This window comes from Crocodylus porosus, unplaced genomic scaffold (genome assembly GCF_001723895.1).
Source record: "Crocodylus porosus isolate Cpor-Errol unplaced genomic scaffold, CroPor_comp1, whole genome shotgun sequence".
NCBI classification, from domain to species: Eukaryota; Metazoa; Chordata; order Crocodylia; family Crocodylidae; genus Crocodylus; species Crocodylus porosus.
The window spans coordinates 16,359,334-16,376,841 of NW_017728915.1; the positions used below are offsets into that span (position 1 = coordinate 16,359,334).

At 43.8% G+C, this 17,508-nt stretch overlaps 2 protein-coding genes across 2 annotated transcripts in view; one reads left to right on the top strand and one right to left on the bottom strand.

Moving 5' to 3' along the window:
* Nucleotides 1–8,963, bottom strand: CNEP1R1 (CTD nuclear envelope phosphatase 1 regulatory subunit 1). Its single transcript, XM_019535752.1, has 6 exons — nt 8,843–8,963; nt 6,450–6,521; nt 3,087–3,160; nt 1,842–1,951; nt 1,659–1,713; nt 1–1,430 (listed from the first exon to the last, which is right to left on the bottom strand). Exons 1-6 carry the CDS (start codon nt 8,865–8,867, stop codon nt 1,389–1,391), a joined length of 378 nt encoding a protein of 125 aa, XP_019391297.1. The 5' UTR covers nt 8,868–8,963; the 3' UTR covers nt 1–1,388.
* A 4,774-nt stretch (nt 8,964–13,737) lies between these two features.
* The window catches only part of LOC109310540 (nuclear receptor coactivator 5-like), a 43,913-nt gene continuing 40,142 nt past the window's right edge, over nt 13,738–17,508 (top strand). Inside the window, exons 1-2 of the mRNA XM_019535751.1 lie at nt 13,738–13,815; nt 16,521–16,587. Of these exons, the coding sequence (XP_019391296.1) occupies nt 16,529–16,587 (59 nt within the window). The 5' untranslated portion in view covers nt 13,738–13,815; nt 16,521–16,528. The remainder of the gene's footprint in view (nt 13,816–16,520; nt 16,588–17,508) is intronic.

Genomic DNA, 17,508 nt, shown 5'->3' on the forward strand with positions numbered 1-17,508 from the left:
TGGAGTTTTCAATGGTTTATAGCCATTACTTTTGTAATTTTCTACATTTCCAAATTAATTAATTTACAATACAAAAACAGTTGACATACTATTTATATATAAAGCATTTATTTTATGCACATATGTATCTACAATATTTACAGCAGTTAAAAAATAAGGGAGCTACAGAAGTACATAACTTCTGAAGAAAAGAATTTACAAGCAAAAATTTTAATGCCTCAGCTGAGTGAGTTTACACTTGTTAAACCATGTTCCTTAAGAGGCAGCTTTGCTTGTATAAGGGGTTCCTGTAATTGCAATAGCTTTGTATTCTTTAAGTCTCATATTCAATTAAAAGAGAATTTGAAACAGGTAAAAAGGCACCTTTGTACACTTAAAATTAAGCTGTTATGATTATTGTAACTATTATGTACATACATAACAGCCACACTGAAGTTTTTTCTTTTTTAAACACTTCTTGAAAATAAGTTTTGTAAGTTGACTTGTGGCACTGTTTACATAGTTTCCTTTACCAAATGATTTGGATCTGAAGTTAAACATTTGCAATACTAGTTTCATGGACAGACTACCACAGCATAAAATCTGCTCTTAAAACAGGGGTATTATGGAATTCAGACACTGTACATAATTCTTACAGTCAAAAGTATATTTAAGACAGTTTTAAAATGCTAAAATTGTATTAAAACAGGTTATACTGCAACTCAGATGAAACCAAATGAAGTAAAATAAAACCACAATGCAAGTGGCTGAAGTACTGTATGTAGTTTGACAAAGTAATATTTTGACATATTTTCAATATTCTTAAACATAAGGCCAATTTTTTCATCAGATTGTCTTATTATAACATCTTTTTGTGTTCCAATTCCAAAAGGACTGTGATCAGGGATGGAAAAAAAAAGATGCAACTAATAAATGTTTTAATAAAAAGCTGTGGGAATGGCAGGCGTTGCTTTCAATACTGGCTTACGAGAACAAGAATCTATACATGTATTACTCTTTGCTTAACATTGGCATTGATTTGCTATTTACAGTAGTTTGCAAAGACATAAAACAAATGAGGTTTGATTTCCAAGTTTAACTTAGAAACCAGTTAACATACTTCAACCGTATGCTGTTTTGCTCTAGCAGAAATACAAAAGTGACACTAATACTGAAAAAAGAGGTAATCAAAAGTAGCAAAAGCACTGGTGACACAAGAACACTCAAAAGAGAATTTGGATAAATATGCCAGAAAGTAATATTGCACAGTTTGCTGTCACTTTTAAATAAGACTTTTACTCCTAGACAACTGCCAACAGTCCCATTTGGCTTTTTGCTGCCACACTACCTTGAGAAAGAGGTTGTTTCTGGTGTTCACAGCAGTGAATAGACTTGAAGGAAGATTGTGGTTATTGAACATGAGGCCTAGGTTTCAAAATTAGTTTTCCAGTCTGCAAAACAGAAGAACAGATGCAAACAAATCCTGAAGTTTAATACAGCCCCACTGCAAAGTCATTACACAAGTTATTCTTACCCCTATACTTAAATGAGGAAGAAGAGTTAAGTATATTTTTGCATTTATTTGTAAAATGTAAATAGATTATTAAGCCCCTCCAGAGACAGATCTATTTGCACCTTCAAGTTTTGCACGTGTATTAAGTAAAATTCAAGTCACTTACATCATCACAAGACATATTGTACTCTGCCAATACAGTTCGACATCGGGCTGCTATGCTGTATGGATCATGTCAAAGGAAAGTGCTAATTTTTGGAGAAAAGTTTAAAAATGAGACAGATTTAGTGTGGCTGCAATTACCATTAGAACAATCACCTTTCACCTGACAAATGCTATCAAAGGATACATTGATGGTGCCACCACTCTTTTGTGTATTCCAGCAAAGAACAGGCCTATTAGAGTAATGCAGCTGATTGTGAAGAAAGGATGATTCCACAATGATGTAAAAAAAGATACCTAAGAAAGAAATCAAACAATCTTGAAGGGAAAAAGAAAAAAGGTTAAAAAAGTGCTACCATACCTGTAGATTATCTTTTCTAAAGTTTGGGGTTTAAAACTAACTTATTCATTATAATAGCTTAGCTTAAAGACAGAAAATGGATCTCAACATTAGTCCTCCATATTACTTAACAAAAAAAGTAGCCGATTGCTCACTTCTCACTCCCCCACCCCTCCATTGTTCAATAGAATGCAATTGCTCTACTTTTGTTTTACTGCTGGAATGTAGAAATATTTGTTTAAATAAAATAAATAAAACAAACCTTTCACCACACTTGCATCAAGATGGGGGTAATGTAAAGCTCTTACATTTACTCAAAAACATACATATTCTCCCTATGAATAAAGTTAATCTGCTCAATAGCTATCCCTCTAGATGCATGTCAGAGATGTAAAGTTCAGACACAAGTTTTATCATTTCAAAATGAACTACAGAAGTTGGTGCAGCAAATCACAATGCCAAGGCTCAGGTACTTCACCAATACAGACTAGGGGAGGGGAAAAAAACAAAACAAAAAACTACACCCCCCCTCCCCCCCGATTGGTTGCCTTAAAATGTTCACATTAAACAAATACAGCTACCTATGTATTTCAACAAATCTATATTTTGGCCATTTTAGTTATCCTTCTGCCAAAAATTAAGAAGTTTGGGTTAGAATAGAGCCAGTTTTGTACACTACAGCCACAGAAGGAAACACTAAGTTAGGATCCATTAACCTATCAGTGTACTCTCTGCTTTTGATTCTTTGATTCTGGATCAGTCCCACTGACACTGACTTCAGTAGGCCATCCTTTACTGTCACAAAGTAGAAAATTATTCTTCTAGAAGAAAAGAACCCCAGATTCAGCACAGCTGCAAAATGCACCAGAAATTCTTGCAAAGTCTCAGCAAAAGTCTAAGCATTGCCTCTAAGCAAAACCTACATGACCCTCTTCCTGTGATACTTTAATTTAGGCAAGAAGCCAACCTTTCCATTAATGAAGACAAAATCCACAACTCCTAACTACAACACTTAGTTTATTATCCAGATTATATACTTGTATTGCAAAACGAAGGAATCCCAAAAAGCTTTATCAGATTAATATCACTTACCTTCTGGGTTTCAGGATCTATTAACCAGTTCCAGGCACCAGTTGCAGTACAGACGGATACGAATATAAGGATCACTAATGGGAAAAGTAAGAGTCATAAATAGTACCATATATCTGATTCATGTTAATTCAAAGATATCCACCCTCTCATTACAAATTGACAATTGTACTGTTCTCTCTCCTGGCTCTTGATGTTCAAGAGCATCCAAAAAAGAGCTAGATTTCTCTGCCTAAAGAGGTCCATCTGCATGTTTGTTTCACCACCTGAAGTTCCACCTTTTTATTTGTGAGGTCCAAGTGGCACACAGTAAAAAAAGTCTAAAACAAGACAGTCTTTTAAATATCCTATTAAAAAACTTCCTGGACAGAACAAAAATAGTTCCAGAAAGCATTTGAGCTTCTAAGGGCATTCTGTTGCCTGGACAAAGAAATAGAAAGTTTCCAAGTAAATTTGGAAACTGGGGGTGTATCTACATGTGCCTATTAATGTAAAAAAAATAGGCTCTGAAGCTTATTGCTACTGGGTGTGCAGGTCTGGACCACAGGATGTTGAGTTGGGGGAATCTGGGAGTCAGCCTGCCAGCCTGGGGCTGTTTCCCCTGACTCAGCGTGCTGTGGAGGAGCAGGCTGGGGCACGAGGTTGCTTCAGTGTGGGGGCTGCTAGCCCCTGCACTGAAGCATCTTCATGCCCCAGCCAGCCCCTCTAGCATCTGCACATGCATTGCTACAGAATTTTTTAATTTGCAGCAGGATAGTACTTTACAAGTACAAGTACTTACAAGTACTATCCTCATCGTGCTTCAGAGTAAATTAGTTTACCCCAGCCTAATAGGGGTGAATGTGTAGACGCTGAGATGTTTGCTGGGCAGCTAACTAGTCTACTGCACAGTAAATGTCTCATGTAGACGTGCTTATAAGATGGAAAAAATTAAGGAAAAAGGTAACTGGGTAACCTTCCATGCAATATGCTGCACAGGTAATATACTGATATGCTACTTTGGACTACTGTCGACAGCCAACTGCACCAAGGCCCCAGTCCTGTAAGCTGAGGCATGCATTACAGAACCAGAGCCAACAAGTTAAGCTTTACAAGTTAAAAGTTGTTATTGTGCTATCTCCAACAATATGCTGTTACTACCAAAACAAGATTGTAGGAAGTGCAGGAACAAAGATTAACAAAAGAAAGTCTGCTGGCAATAGCTTTTCAAACCCTCCTTGGGCACTTCTACATGATCTTTAAAGCACTTTTGCTGTGCATTCAATTTAGTACCTCCATGGAGAGGTACTAAAAAAAGGCACATTAGCCTATTTTAATGCACATTAGCAAAAGCACACAGCTTTTTTTTGACATGTTAATGTGCATTAAAATAGGCTAAAGCACATTAAAACATGCGTGTAGATGCTCTCTTAGGTTCTGTGAATTTCTTGTTACTGACTTCTCACATGCTATCTGAAACTGTGAACCAGGTATAACCTCAACAATCAAACTATTGTCTGCAAGATGGACTCAGCACTTTTTCATGCTGTAGTACCAACAGCACACTCTTTGTTTCAAGTTACATCCACCAAATGGACCATTTGAGGAGATGGAAAAGGTTTATTAGATCAGTAGTTCTGAAGGCATCCCTTAGGAAATGCCATCTCCTACTCTTCACTTGTTTTTCTGATTATGAAAAAAATACTAAAGTAATACACCTGTAGCAAAGAACTCAGAAAGTGTCAACAGCATTCTGACTTCTTGTGGTCTATGAATTCCTAGTTAAAATCTTGGGTTTCTTTTCTGGATCATGTTCGCACACCTAACAGTGCTAGCACCATGTGGCATCCATGAAAGGATTTTAAGGCTCCCCCAGGATGCCACAAATCTCTGGCTAGATATGTACATTTTTTTCTTCCATTTTAACAAATGGAGACACTAAAAGCTCTACCTCTCAGAAACAAAGCCTTTTTATAAACGTTTGAATGATAAATTCACTCAGTACTTGGTTCAAATATTTTTCCCTCCTTTTTGAGAGTTCACATTAGATCAGAAAAACTTTAGTCTACATTTAAAAATATTTAAACTGATATGGGAGAGGTTTCCAATAGCTGGAAAGTGACTATACATTAAAAAGTAAATGCTATAGATTAGTGAGCTTATAGTGTCGATGGAGGGAAAACTTTAGAAGATACACTAGAAAATAACTTAGAAACCAGAGAACCTAGAAAGTTTTCCTTCTCAAAAGATATGATGGTTAAAGGAAATCCTACACAAGAACATATAGACTTCCTCATAAAGCCTCAAAGTGCAAACTTGTTTGGAAAGGGAGTCCCTTAAAAACAAACAAAAACATTGCTATTACATTGCCACCTATTTCTCTTCAGATTCAGGTAGCTACTGCCTCAGTCTGCCCTCAGTCAGAGGGGATCCCCTGACCTCAGGAAGTATTAGCTGCCATGTCAAGTGTTTTCTAGGTAGGTTAATTGCTCAGATATAGAAAGAGGGAAAACTTCAAAACAAACACAACCAACCAACCAAAGCAGTTCTGTCCACCATTGGAAATACTTCCCAATGCCTCAATGTTAGAGCAGGGAGGGCAAACATTTCCTTCAATGTCCCTGCTTCAGGACCTAGGGCAAGACTATCTACCTCTGCCAGCTGGCAACGGATCAGTGTTCATGACATGCCAACCTTCAGTACCTGGCCCACACCAGGGAAAGTAATGATCCTCTTAGTCCTCAGAATTCAGTTTGCTTTGAGGAATCCTGGTGTTACTGCCACTGACCACCCAGATGTCATATAATCTTATGGTTTTCATGCCATGGGGCCCACACTCCAAACATTATAACTTAACATCAAGGGCCTGTCAGCTGCCAAGCAAAGCTCTTTCAGGTTTACAGGGATGACTTGATCCCATCCTAAATAGGAAAGCATATCACAGGTTGTCTGACTGAAGGCATTTAGGTGAGCAGGACACTTGCAGTCTCAGTCTTCAAAATCCCATTCAACCCTGTTCTCCTTTACTGAACTGGCTATCAGTTAGTTATGCTTTCAGTATTGTTGCTCTTTCCTATATCAACTGTTAGTACAAGACGTGGATTGGTTTGTTTATCAAGAGCACAAGCTATTTCTGGCCCCTATACATTGGCTCCAAAGGTGGGCAAATGCTGTAATACTATTGTACAAATAACATTAAATCATTATTTTACTTTTGGTATTTCCTGGTAGCTTGTGCATGTTTAGTTAGGAAGTTTACCTTAGGCCCACACACACGATACAGGTATTTTATTAAGCTGCAATTAACTCACAAGGATGTAGATATTCAAAATTCAACAGATGTACTTATGAGTTAATCCAACTTCTCTTAAATATTTTTGAACTTACTTCTCCAGCGTCCTGTAGTTGGTTGCAAACATGCAATATATTCAGTAAGTCTTCTCTCAAAAGCCTTGAGATCTGAGAAAGAGATAAAGAAAATAGCATATAATCTATGTCAGGGTGCCCAATTTCTAAGTAGCTGGGGGTCCCACGCCTCACAAGCCACAGCAGTGGAGGTGGCTTGCTGCATAAGTTGCACCGGTGCAAGCTAGTGGTCCCTAGAGCCACGCTGTGTCAGGGCCTGAACCTCACACTTAGCTCTCAACCACGCTACCCTATTGCACCACTCATGCAGGAGCCCCAGGCTGTGGTCTGCACTGTACTGCTCCCTGGGGTGGAAACAGAAAGTGAAAACAGGAGAGAGAGCCTAGAGACTCTGGCTGTTCCTGCAGCTGAAGTGATGGAGGGGTAGGGGAAGGCAAGGACTGGGTGGCAGTCCCAGGGCCACAAATCAACCCCTTGAGGAATGCATGCAGCCCTGGAGCTGCCAGTTGGACAGCCCTGATTTACATGATCGGTTTGGTCAGGTTTTAGACCAGAGCTGCTTTTCTATATTTAATATTTGATAATATTTCTAAAGAATATTTAACTTGAAGTTGTTCTGTTTAATAAAGTTAGTTTTGAGGCTCCAAAATACCACTTTAAGATTGAATTTGCTCTCAACGAAGTCCATACTTTAAAAGCATCTCAGCTTCAAATGAGAATAACTGTTCTTTAAAGCATTTCATGTTAGAGAGCAGGGGCATCAAAACTCATCTGACCCTGTAAGCTGGATGAGTGGCATGGGGCTGGTCTACAGACTGGACTGGGCCCACAGACCCCTCTCCCTCACCATGCCAGATCCACCACACAAGGGCACCCACTCTGGGATCTGTATTAAACATGGCAATCACCCTTGCCAGTCTAGGATCCTCACTGCATGCAGCACCCCCACTCTCCACCCATCCCTATCCCCGCTGACCTGGGACACAAACGTTACACTGCTTTCAGTCCACAATCTACAATGCACATGGTGCACATACTGCTGGCCTGAGGGGAAGTGTGCCAGGTGGAGCAGTCCTGGACTGGCTAGGGTGGGTACCATGTGTAGCACGGATCCTGGAGCAGATGCTACATCCCAGGCCCCAAACAAAGCTGGGCCACCATATGCCGGGTGGAGCATCTCGCACCAAGGAGCGGCACTGGGTGATGGAGCTCCATGAGCCATATCTATGACACTCCTATTTCAGAGAAACATATACAAGCTGATAAAAGAAAAATATTATTTCGAATTATATTACATGGAATTCTACATTGACAATAAAAGCTTAGAGAACCATTTGCATTAAGATCACGGCTGTTATGGAGATATATGTTTTAATATGCGCACTGACATAATTTCTTGAAACAAAACACTCTTCTTCGGCCACATCTACACAAGACACTGACCGTGCAGTTGTTAAGTACTTGTACAAACAAGTATTAACTGAAGTTACTGTGCAGTAGTGCCAAAAATGGCTTTTTCGTGATGCTGACTGCACAGTAGCATCACATCACACTTTCTGCCACGTGACGCTACTGTGCAGTAGCCACAGGCTGCTATGCAGTCAGCGTCTCGTATAGATGCAGCCACTAGAACTTTTTGTTAATCCCATCAGTTTAAGCACTTTTTAAAGCAAGCACTGAGATACTGTTTTTAAGCTCTTCTTTGAGCTCCTCTTAAACTCTTGCAACCCATCTTGCAAAAACCACATCTTAAAAGGCATTATTATTTTGGTATTTAAATGCTTCCCAGTTCTCACCAAAAGAAGGAACGTTTTACTACATATTCTATAACATTACTGCAATAAGTGATTAAGTCACCTCAAAAACTCAATTTCCGTTACCACCGTCAATATGCCAAGACCTTATACATGCTAGACCACTAACGGGCATCACAACCATGAGACTTCTGTATTTATTTTTTTGGCAGAGGCACAGAAAGCAGCTTTCGAGTCCCTGACAGCCCTTCACAGGCATCTGCCCGGCTCTACCGAGCATGAGCTCCGCTACAAGACAAGAAGGAGGCTCAGCCATCTGTGAGCTCTAAAAGGCAAGAGCGGCCGGTCCCGGCTGCCGCCAGACTGTCCCGGAGCCCTGCCGGGGAGGCAGCGCCAGGCCGGTGGCACAGGCGGTGCAGATGGGACTCTCGGGCCAGCGCCCCGCTCCTCCAGCCACTCTAGCCCCCGGAAAAACGGAAGCAGGTGCAGGCGCGGGCCCGGAGCCGCCACCCGGCACGGGCAAAAAAGGGGGAAGAGCCAAAAGCTGCCCGGCTCCGCGCGAACCAGCCCGCGCCGCCCCCAGAGGTGGGGCCCGCTTACGAGCTCGGGCGGCAGCCCAGGGCAAGCAGGAGGAGCCATGGGACCGGGGGAGTCACTCACCTTCCGCCTGCTCCAGCGAGTTCATGACGGGGGCAGAGGAAGACCTCACAACCACCCCGTCCTCAGCTGCTCGAACCCGGCCACATAGCAACCCGGACCGACCCCCGCCCACCACCCCGTCACAACACCAACAACGCCGCGCCTCATTGGGCGCCCTCTCACACTGCACCCCCCCTCCCAGCAAACTCGGCTCTCATTGGCTAGTGCGGGAGCGCGGGGGCCGTGCTAAGGCGGGCCCGAGCGGCCTCGGAGACAAGCGGCGGTGGTGCTTGTGGGGCAGGGAGTTCTGAGGAGCACAGACACTGCAGGGATTGAGCGGTGATTCCGCGGTCCCGGCCTATGGAGCATAAAGAAGACACAACGGCGGGGCTGGAGGTCACCTCGGGACAGCGGGGTCAGAGGCTCGCCGTCTTGGCTGGTCCCCGGCTTGTTTTTCCCTGCCGCTGGGAGGATGCAGTCCTTCCCGCCAGGGTTATGCCGGCACGGTGACTTTTTATTTATTTGTTTGTTGTTTGAATTTTAAGATAAACCCTGTTTCAAGAAGGTAGTGTTAACAACGCACTTATTTCCGTGGTTGTTTTTTCTTAACATCAGTTATTTTTCCTGTTGTAAATGAGTTGGATCATTTGTAGTGCTTTGGTTGATCTGAGACCTAAGTTTCCAGTGTAAGGGAACCCGTTAAACAACATCAATATTTACTACAGCAGGAGGTAGTTTTCACAGTCATCTGAAATGACCCTTAGTTTAAACTGTTTCCTGACATGTGGCAGAGACTGTGGCAATTTGCAGTGTTGAAAGTCACTGGCAAGTGCAATGAGTAGGAAATGGAAAACAGACCTCAAAACAAAACCCCCTCCCTTGGGTATTTGCTTACTCTAACAATTTTGTTTTTCCCCAAACTTCAAATTGAGAGGTTTGTCTAGATTAAGGTGTTCCCTTTGTCTCCACCTGCTGGCAGAAGCTCTCATCAATCAGTGGATGAGCACTTTATGCTTGGAAAACTATAAAAATGCTTGGCTGATAGGCAGCTGCCACATTAGTGCTACTGTGTTGAATCTGGTACGCTTGTAGGGCTCTTCAGAAACATGAAATCTAATATTCAAGAGTGTTAAAATCTTATTAATTTCTGATTAGATAGAGGAAAAACCTCTTGAACTTTAGATTTTAAGTTCTCATGGCCTCTAAAAGCTTAGCTGATGTCTAAGAAAGATCTTGGACAGGCTACTCCCTTTTTCCCATATCAAAGACAAGATTTTCTACGATATAAAGTGACCAATAGTGTGACCATTTGTTAGCAAGTGTCTAATAGAAAATAGGAGGATTCCTTCCTACACTGAATCCTGAAACAGAGTCAAAACATGAGGCCATTGTGTAGAACCTCAGAGTCTGCTGAACCTATCAAAGAAGATGCAAAACTGCAAGGTACCACTAGGTAGTTGTTCCAGCCCCACAGAAAGTCTCTCATTGCTCACAGATTTGGCGAGAAGAAAGAGCAGTGGTATGGCTTGGTTTCAGAGATTACCTTTCTTTTTGAGCATGTCTACATGTTGCCCTACAGCAACGTAGCAACGCGCTACATTGCTGTATGACGTACAGGCCTACATATGATCACCAGCTACATCACTAGCGGCACACTCGCTGGTTATAGTGGCAAAATCTAACTGCGTGCCAAAACGAAGTACTAAAGCACAACGCTGTAGCAGCATCCCTGTATGGGGACATGGAGATACGCCCTTTGCATTCTTTAACTGAAAGGGATCTTAGGTCTGCATGCTTGCTAATGAGACATCAAGGAATGATGCTTTGGGGTTTTTAACTAGTGAATGCTATGTGGACACTTCTCCTTTGTAAATCCAAATAGGTCCCTTCAAACCAAATCCTAGAATAGGGACTCTTGTTACAAGAAGGGAGGAATATGTGACATGTGATGGAAAGACAGCTCCTGGGTTAGTGGGTCCAGTTTCATTCTACCACTAAAATATCAACCATATCATACACTCCCTTTCTAAACTCATACCTTTGAAACTGAAGTCAGTGTCTAGGCCTCTGTTGGGTGCTACAAAGTTTCACACACGATTTTCAGCCTAAATGTGTTCATGGCCGCTTTAAACGTGTTTTTTCTTAAGCCAACATTGTCCTTTAACTCAAATGTGTGGTTCTTCTCTCTCCCTAGGATGCCAGTTCATGACAGTTTTTATATTTTTTACTTTGTAACCCTTCTGAGCACCTGTCAGCAGCAACAAGGGCTGAGTTCAATTCTGGAATACTAAATATATTTCACCTTGGCTTGAATCCCCACCCAGACTACCTGGGAAACATTAAATGAATCACTTGGGTGTCCAATAAAACCAACAACCCTTCCCTCGCAAGCACTGTAAACACAAAATTCAAATTTATTACAAAGAATAAAGAAAAATCAAAAGTAAACACTAACTATAATTGTAAAACACTATAAACTACAAAACAAAGTCTATAGGTGGGACCATCATGAGGAGGCGTTAGCCATACCCAGGCAGTCTGGAACTTGGGGTTCCCTCATGGGTAGTTCTGGGGGCCTGTACTCCTATACCTGTCCTTTAGCAATGGGCTGGAGAGGGGGGCTCACACTGGAGAGTCCAATGAGCTGCTCCATGGGTCTACTGCACCACAGGGAGCTGCTAGAGAGCATAGGTCTTTCTGCATTGTAAGGGCCCCTCAGTGCTCCCTGCAAAGCTGTAGCACTTATCTCCACTTCCACATGATGGTTTTGAGGAGTTAACTAGTTTTCATCAGCATATTGCACCCCAAAGTTTCTAGTCCTAATCCCAGATCTGCTAGGGCAGGAAACTGCAAGAGAACTCAAAGAAAAGCCAGTAAAAGAGCCTGAACTGCAACCAGCACCAACCATGATGCTTCATCAGGACACAGAGCTACATGTGCCACGCGCAAAACATGCCAGGCCCCGAGCCAGGGCCAGACATGCAGAAAGCATACAGAGGGGCTCAGCAATACAGCTATGCTGAGATACAACAGCTGTAAAACAATAAAAGGGGGACTCAGGCCTGTCCTGCACCAGGGTCTGAACATACAATGAAAAGGCACCAGGCCTATTCCTGCACTGCTGTGCTGAGACCCTACAACTATGAAAACAACAACAGGGGGGCCAGGCTGATCTTGGCTTGGTCTTAAATTACAACTAACACCCAACCACACGGCTTGCTTAGGGCATAAACTACAAAGGGGAAAAAGGAAGGCCCAGGCCTATTTCACTGGGCCTGAAATGGGTGGCAAAAAGTCAGCCAGGCCTACTATACAGCACTGAGGCTTGGATAAAGGATAAGAAGTGCTGGGGCAGGCTTCACCTGGCCCAAATCTACCAGCCGAACATATGGCTGGGGTTCAGCCCCACTCAGGTGGGCTGCAATGCAACAGCTATGAACAGCAAAAAGGGCTCAGGCTTACAGCTGCAACCTAGACATGAAGTCTCAGCTATCCCACCATGCTGAGACAGTACAATCCCCAACACAGGAGCCAGTATTGACCAGGACCCAGTTCCAGTCAGTCTGCACTGGAGAATAATACTCATGGCATCATCCTACCCAAGGTCTGCATGGCCAAAACTGCCAGCAAGACACGCAGCTGGGGTTCAGTGCACAGCTATGCTGAACCCAAAAGAAGTTCCAACAGCAACTGAAACCTGCCAGGCTCTCAGCCCTGGCCCAGACCACACCAGCAAAACTGCCAGGCTCTAACCTTGGCTAGTTTGCTGCAGGGATTGATGCCCCCCTCCAGCATCATCCCATTCAAAACCCAGAAAAAAAAACAGGTTTCAAGCCCTGAGACAGACTTTCTCTCCCTGAACCTGAAGCTTTCCCTTCTCATAGCTTCAGTTTGTTTCTCCAGTGAAGAAGTGGGGGAAACCCCACTCCCTTCCCATGGTAAGCAGGCTTTCTAACTCTCAATTCAGCTTTCAGCAGCCCCAGAAGCAGAAAGAAACCACCTGATTTAAGGCCCAGGTGGCTTGACCCTTAAATCACTTTTCTGGCATCCAGTCCCAACCAGAAATGGCATCATTTGACACTGCTAATGCAGACCAATCAATTCAAAGGTGGTCATCACTCCTGAAGAAGCCAGTCACCAAACTGGTTGCATGGGTGCCTTGGAGGGACTCCTACGACAAGGAGGGGAGAGGAGGTAATCTTCCAGTCCTAAAAAAGGCACAGTATACAACACAAACAAGATTCACAGCAATATGAAACTAGAACACACTTTCCTACATATAAACCCAAGTGTGTAGGGATGTTACAACTTCAAACCCAAACCTCTTCCACCTGGAAGAGTCTGTCAGATCCAGCAGGTGTCCACAAGATGTGCTGTCCAAACCAAATCTACAGAATGCTGGTTGCTTACAGAATGCTGGTGCAACTAGGAAAACCGCCTGGGCAGTCACGCTGTTTCCCTGCCAAGTGACTTGCTTACAGATAACGAGGCCTCCTGATTTAAAAAGCGCTGTCCAACCCGAAAGCCGGCCTGAAGAGGAATCTACCCATCAGAGGAGTCAGTTAAACCCCCTAGACTCAGTAAAATGCCCCTGTCCTCCACGGGCAGAGATGTGGCGGCAGGGTGGGCCCCGCGCCCCGCACCTCCCCTTGATCGGGGCTGAGGAAAACATCCTGAGGCAACCCCTGGCTCCGGAGGCAGAAGCCAGCCTGCCCGGGACCCGGATCATCCTGATCAAAGCGGCCGATCCGCTCAGGCCCAGCGCAGCCCCGCGCCCGCGCGGACGTCGCGCGGCGCGGGAGGCGCGGAGAAGCCCGCCCTGGGTGTAGCGCCGCCTGCCGCCGGGTGAGGCGCTGTGGGAGAGGCCGTTCGCGCAGCGCGGCCGTTCCGAGGGCGGAGCCTGCCCTTCCCCCCCTCCCCCTCCCCGCAGCCGCCGCCGCTGCTGCTTTGTGTGCGCTGCGCCGAGCGGGGCGGGTGCCGCCGGGCTGCGGAGCGTGAGTGCGGGCCGCGGGGCGGAAGGAGCAGCTGGCAGGGCCTGAGGGAGGGTGGAGCTGAGCGCCGGGGCGCGGGCGGGGGCTGAGTGGATGCCGCTGCCTTTCGCAGCCGGGCCGGGCAGGGCCGGGCGCGGCGTCCCCGCCTCCTGGCGCCTGGGGGCTCCGCTCCGAGCTCTTGGGCTGCGCGGTGCTTCCCCCCCATCAGCTGAAGGGGCTGAGGGACGCCCCTGGCTGCCGTCAGACTCGGGGGCGGCGGGTGTCGAGGTCCCTCCAGGGTGCGGGCAGGCTCCGGAGACCAACCCAGAGATCCTCGTGGGTGAAAGCCCCGGGGAAGCTGCGCTCGTGTTTGTCTGTCCTGCCCAAACCGAGGAAAGCCCCGAGCGGGCGTTTTCCAAGGGCCTCTGGAGTGGAGAACGGTGGAGCCCCCCGGCTCTGGCGCCTAGGCAGCGATTCTCAGCCGGGGAAGCTGGAGGGCACCGCGCGGCGTTGGCACTGGTAGGCGCTTCAGAAGATCACCCCAGAGGTTTCAAACAGGAGTCTGCAGTGTGAAAAACTTTCTGCTCTGCTGTGGTCTTTGCAGCAGAGGAATTGCCCGTATTGTTTCTGTCCTCAAAAAATGAATGAACTGGTATTTTCCAAGGGGCTTTAAATCTAAAGAGGCTGTGACCCACCCACCGCCTCACTTGCTGGGATGATGCTCTAAACCATTCACTTCGTTTTTGTGTATCCATGTTTTGAATCCAGGCCAGAGTTTGCACGTACCCAGAGCAATCTCTGCGCTCTCTTGCTGCTGAAGTTACGACGTGTAGTAAACCGGTACTGGATTTCAGTCTAGACCAGTCAAATTTTAGGCCGTTTGTAGATGTGCTCACCGTTCTCTGAACTGATTCGCATCATACAGTTTGAATCAAATTTCAGTTCAAACTCAAGGTTAGTAGATGATCACTGACTATCAGGGTGGTTTTTGTGCACGTCTGCAGTAGAGACAGCAGGGGCTGGACACTGCCCACCCCTCCCAATCAGGGCCACAAAACTGCACTCATTTGCTATGCCTGGTGCTGCGCACAAGCAACAGCAAGCTGGAGATGCATATACATGTTAATTAGTACAGTTTTAAATTGCCTATTTTGGACTGCCCTAGCCTACATTAACTAATCTTCACTGAATGAAAATTAAAATTAATTCGGGCTGGAGCCATTTTTAATTCGGACTACAGACGTTCACGTAGATACAGTGACAGCTGTGGTCCAGATTAAATGTAGAAAAATGTAGTATCTATAAACGGCCTTAATGACTGTCTCGTGTTTCCTAGTTAACAGATCTCTAGTCTGGATTTACTTCTCTTTAATTAACACCTAATGGATAATTGGTGGCAAACACATCAGAGAAAGAGTAGTGCTGTGCTTTTGCATAAGATTATACTTTGTGATGTATTCTGCAGTGGTAATTGATGTGTCATACTACCCACAAGTCAGGTACAGCAGGTGGAATAGTTAGTTATATGCAAGGACTAAGAGAAGAGGTGGCTTGTTTATCTGCACTGAGCTGATACTCGGTTTCCCCTGAAGTTACTGGAATGACTTGCAGATGGCAGAACAAATAGCTATAAGCATCAAAGCTGCTTTTCCCTTTAGGTTAGGAATATATTGTATTTACCTGAATCCAAGTCAGAGTTGTTTGTTTATCTTCCCCCCCATTTAACATGGGGGAAGGGGAAATACCCTTCATCTTGGATTTGAGTGCAAGTGGTGGGGCAGGCAGCAGCTATGGCTCTGACTCTGGCCTTGACCTGGTAATAACTCTCCTTCCCTCCCGTCCCCCACAAGATGATCATGATCTGTATCCTGGAGAGGGTGCTTCAAAATGAGCAAGAGAGCGATCTCTGGAACTTGAAGAATAGAGCTGGTCAGCCAAGAATGAGAAGAGATAACTTGAATGACAGAGGAAGAGCTACAGTCAGGAGGAGCCCTGAGTGGGCACTGAATGTTATTCTGAAAGAACTTGCATGCCATTTCTAAATAGGAGATCCCATCAACTAGAGGGTCCTTTTGGGGTGCTTTGGGTCTGAACTTTTATGTCATTTTTAAAACTGGCAGTTAGACAGGAATTGAGGGAGGTGAGATTGGTAAACATACTCAGTATTTGAGAGCACTAGAATTTGGAGCAGTTTTAGGGGAAGCTGAATATAATTTATAGATACTAATCTTAATTTTCATTGACTAACTAATGCTTGTAGTGATCAAAGGAACATTTGATAGTGCCACTATAGCTTCATTCTTGCTTAGAAGAAAATCTGACTGATATCTTTTAGATCCTATGCAAGTGTGGATTATATGAGGCCGCATATTTCACATATTTCTAAAAGACAGCTCTACAAGAAACAAGGAACTATAACTGTGTTTAGTTTGGATTAAACACTCAATTCAAAGCTTCAGTGACTTTTTTAAAGAAGAAATGGGGGGGAAGACATTGTTTTGCTTAGGATAAAAAAGTTATGAATTGTAATAAGTGAAACTGGTCCAACAATGTGAAGGGATTTATTTTTAGGAATTATGAACAAACAGCATCACTGATCTCTGAAACAAATGTTTTTAAAAATTGGCAATACAGCAATTCTTTTGAATTTACATATGCTAGAGATGTTTTAAGAATGATCTCTCTTAACTCAGGCAGAGAAATTAATGCAATGTATTCCATTTTCCTAGGAATTAAAATGTCATCATGGGTCAAAGTTACCAGGGGTCAAGTTCAAAAACCTATTGTGGATAAAAGGTAAACTATACATAAACCTTTTGAAACAGAGATTTGTTGTTTATGGATGCTTTTTGTACAATAAAGTTAGGATTATTTTAAAAAGCTCAGTTGTGATAATTTCATTATTTTCTAATTCAGTCACTTCATAGTTGTTTTTTGTTTGTTTTTTTTTAAACAAAACATGAATGAAATTAGAAACACTTGTATTAATTCTAGGTGGACATAATTCAATGCAGAAACAGTGAACTTTTTAATTATTGCCTCAATCCTGCAAAGACTGAATTATGTACCAACTTTGTGTACAGTGAATAATTCCACTGATAATGATGGAATTGCTTTGTGTGTAAATTTGTGCATGGGCTTAAGATTTGAGCCTTTGTTTAACATGATTTAATGATAACTTACTCCTGTAAATACAACTGCCAGATACTGAATTCTCACTTAATAGAATCAACTACATGTTATAATCTAAGCCAGATGCTAAAAACATTGTACATTTTCCCACCATTTATAGGTATCATGTTTTATAGAGTCAGCCCCTTGCCATAAGCAAAATCTTAAGCAATCACCTATGCATATAAGCTGTTTTTTCTATCAGTTAATAGAATCAGTTTGTAAAATACAATGAAATACTGAATTGTACAGACGGCTTTGCATGGGCTTTCTGCTTTGCTAACTAGCGGTGCACCAATAAAGATTTTTTGAGCCAATACTGATGGCCAATTATTAATGAGCCATATTGACCAATATCGATCCAATTACTGGTATGCATCCTGACAGCTTGGAGAGCAGCATCTGGCTGGTAAGCCTGTTGCAGGAAGAGGGAAGGGGTATGGGGGGGAGCAGATCAAGGGCCCATGGTGAAGGGAGGGAGTGGGGCTGGGGTAGGTGCTGCTCAGTCATGGTGGAACACAGGACAAAGCTGTGAATGGATCATTG

Excerpts from the sequence above, each read along its gene's own strand:
- CNEP1R1 (XM_019535752.1), bottom strand. The coding sequence starts at position 8,867 with ATGAACTCGCTGGAGCAGGCGGAAG. Across the intron at positions 3,161-6,449 it reads AACTACAGGACGCTGGAGAA|TGATCCTTATATTCGTATCC; the intron begins GTAAGTTCAAAA and ends TTTTCCCATTAG. Across the intron at positions 1,431-1,658 it reads ACAATATGTCTTGTGATGAT|ACTGGAAAACTAATTTTGAA; the intron begins GTAAGTGACTTG and ends TCTGTTTTGCAG.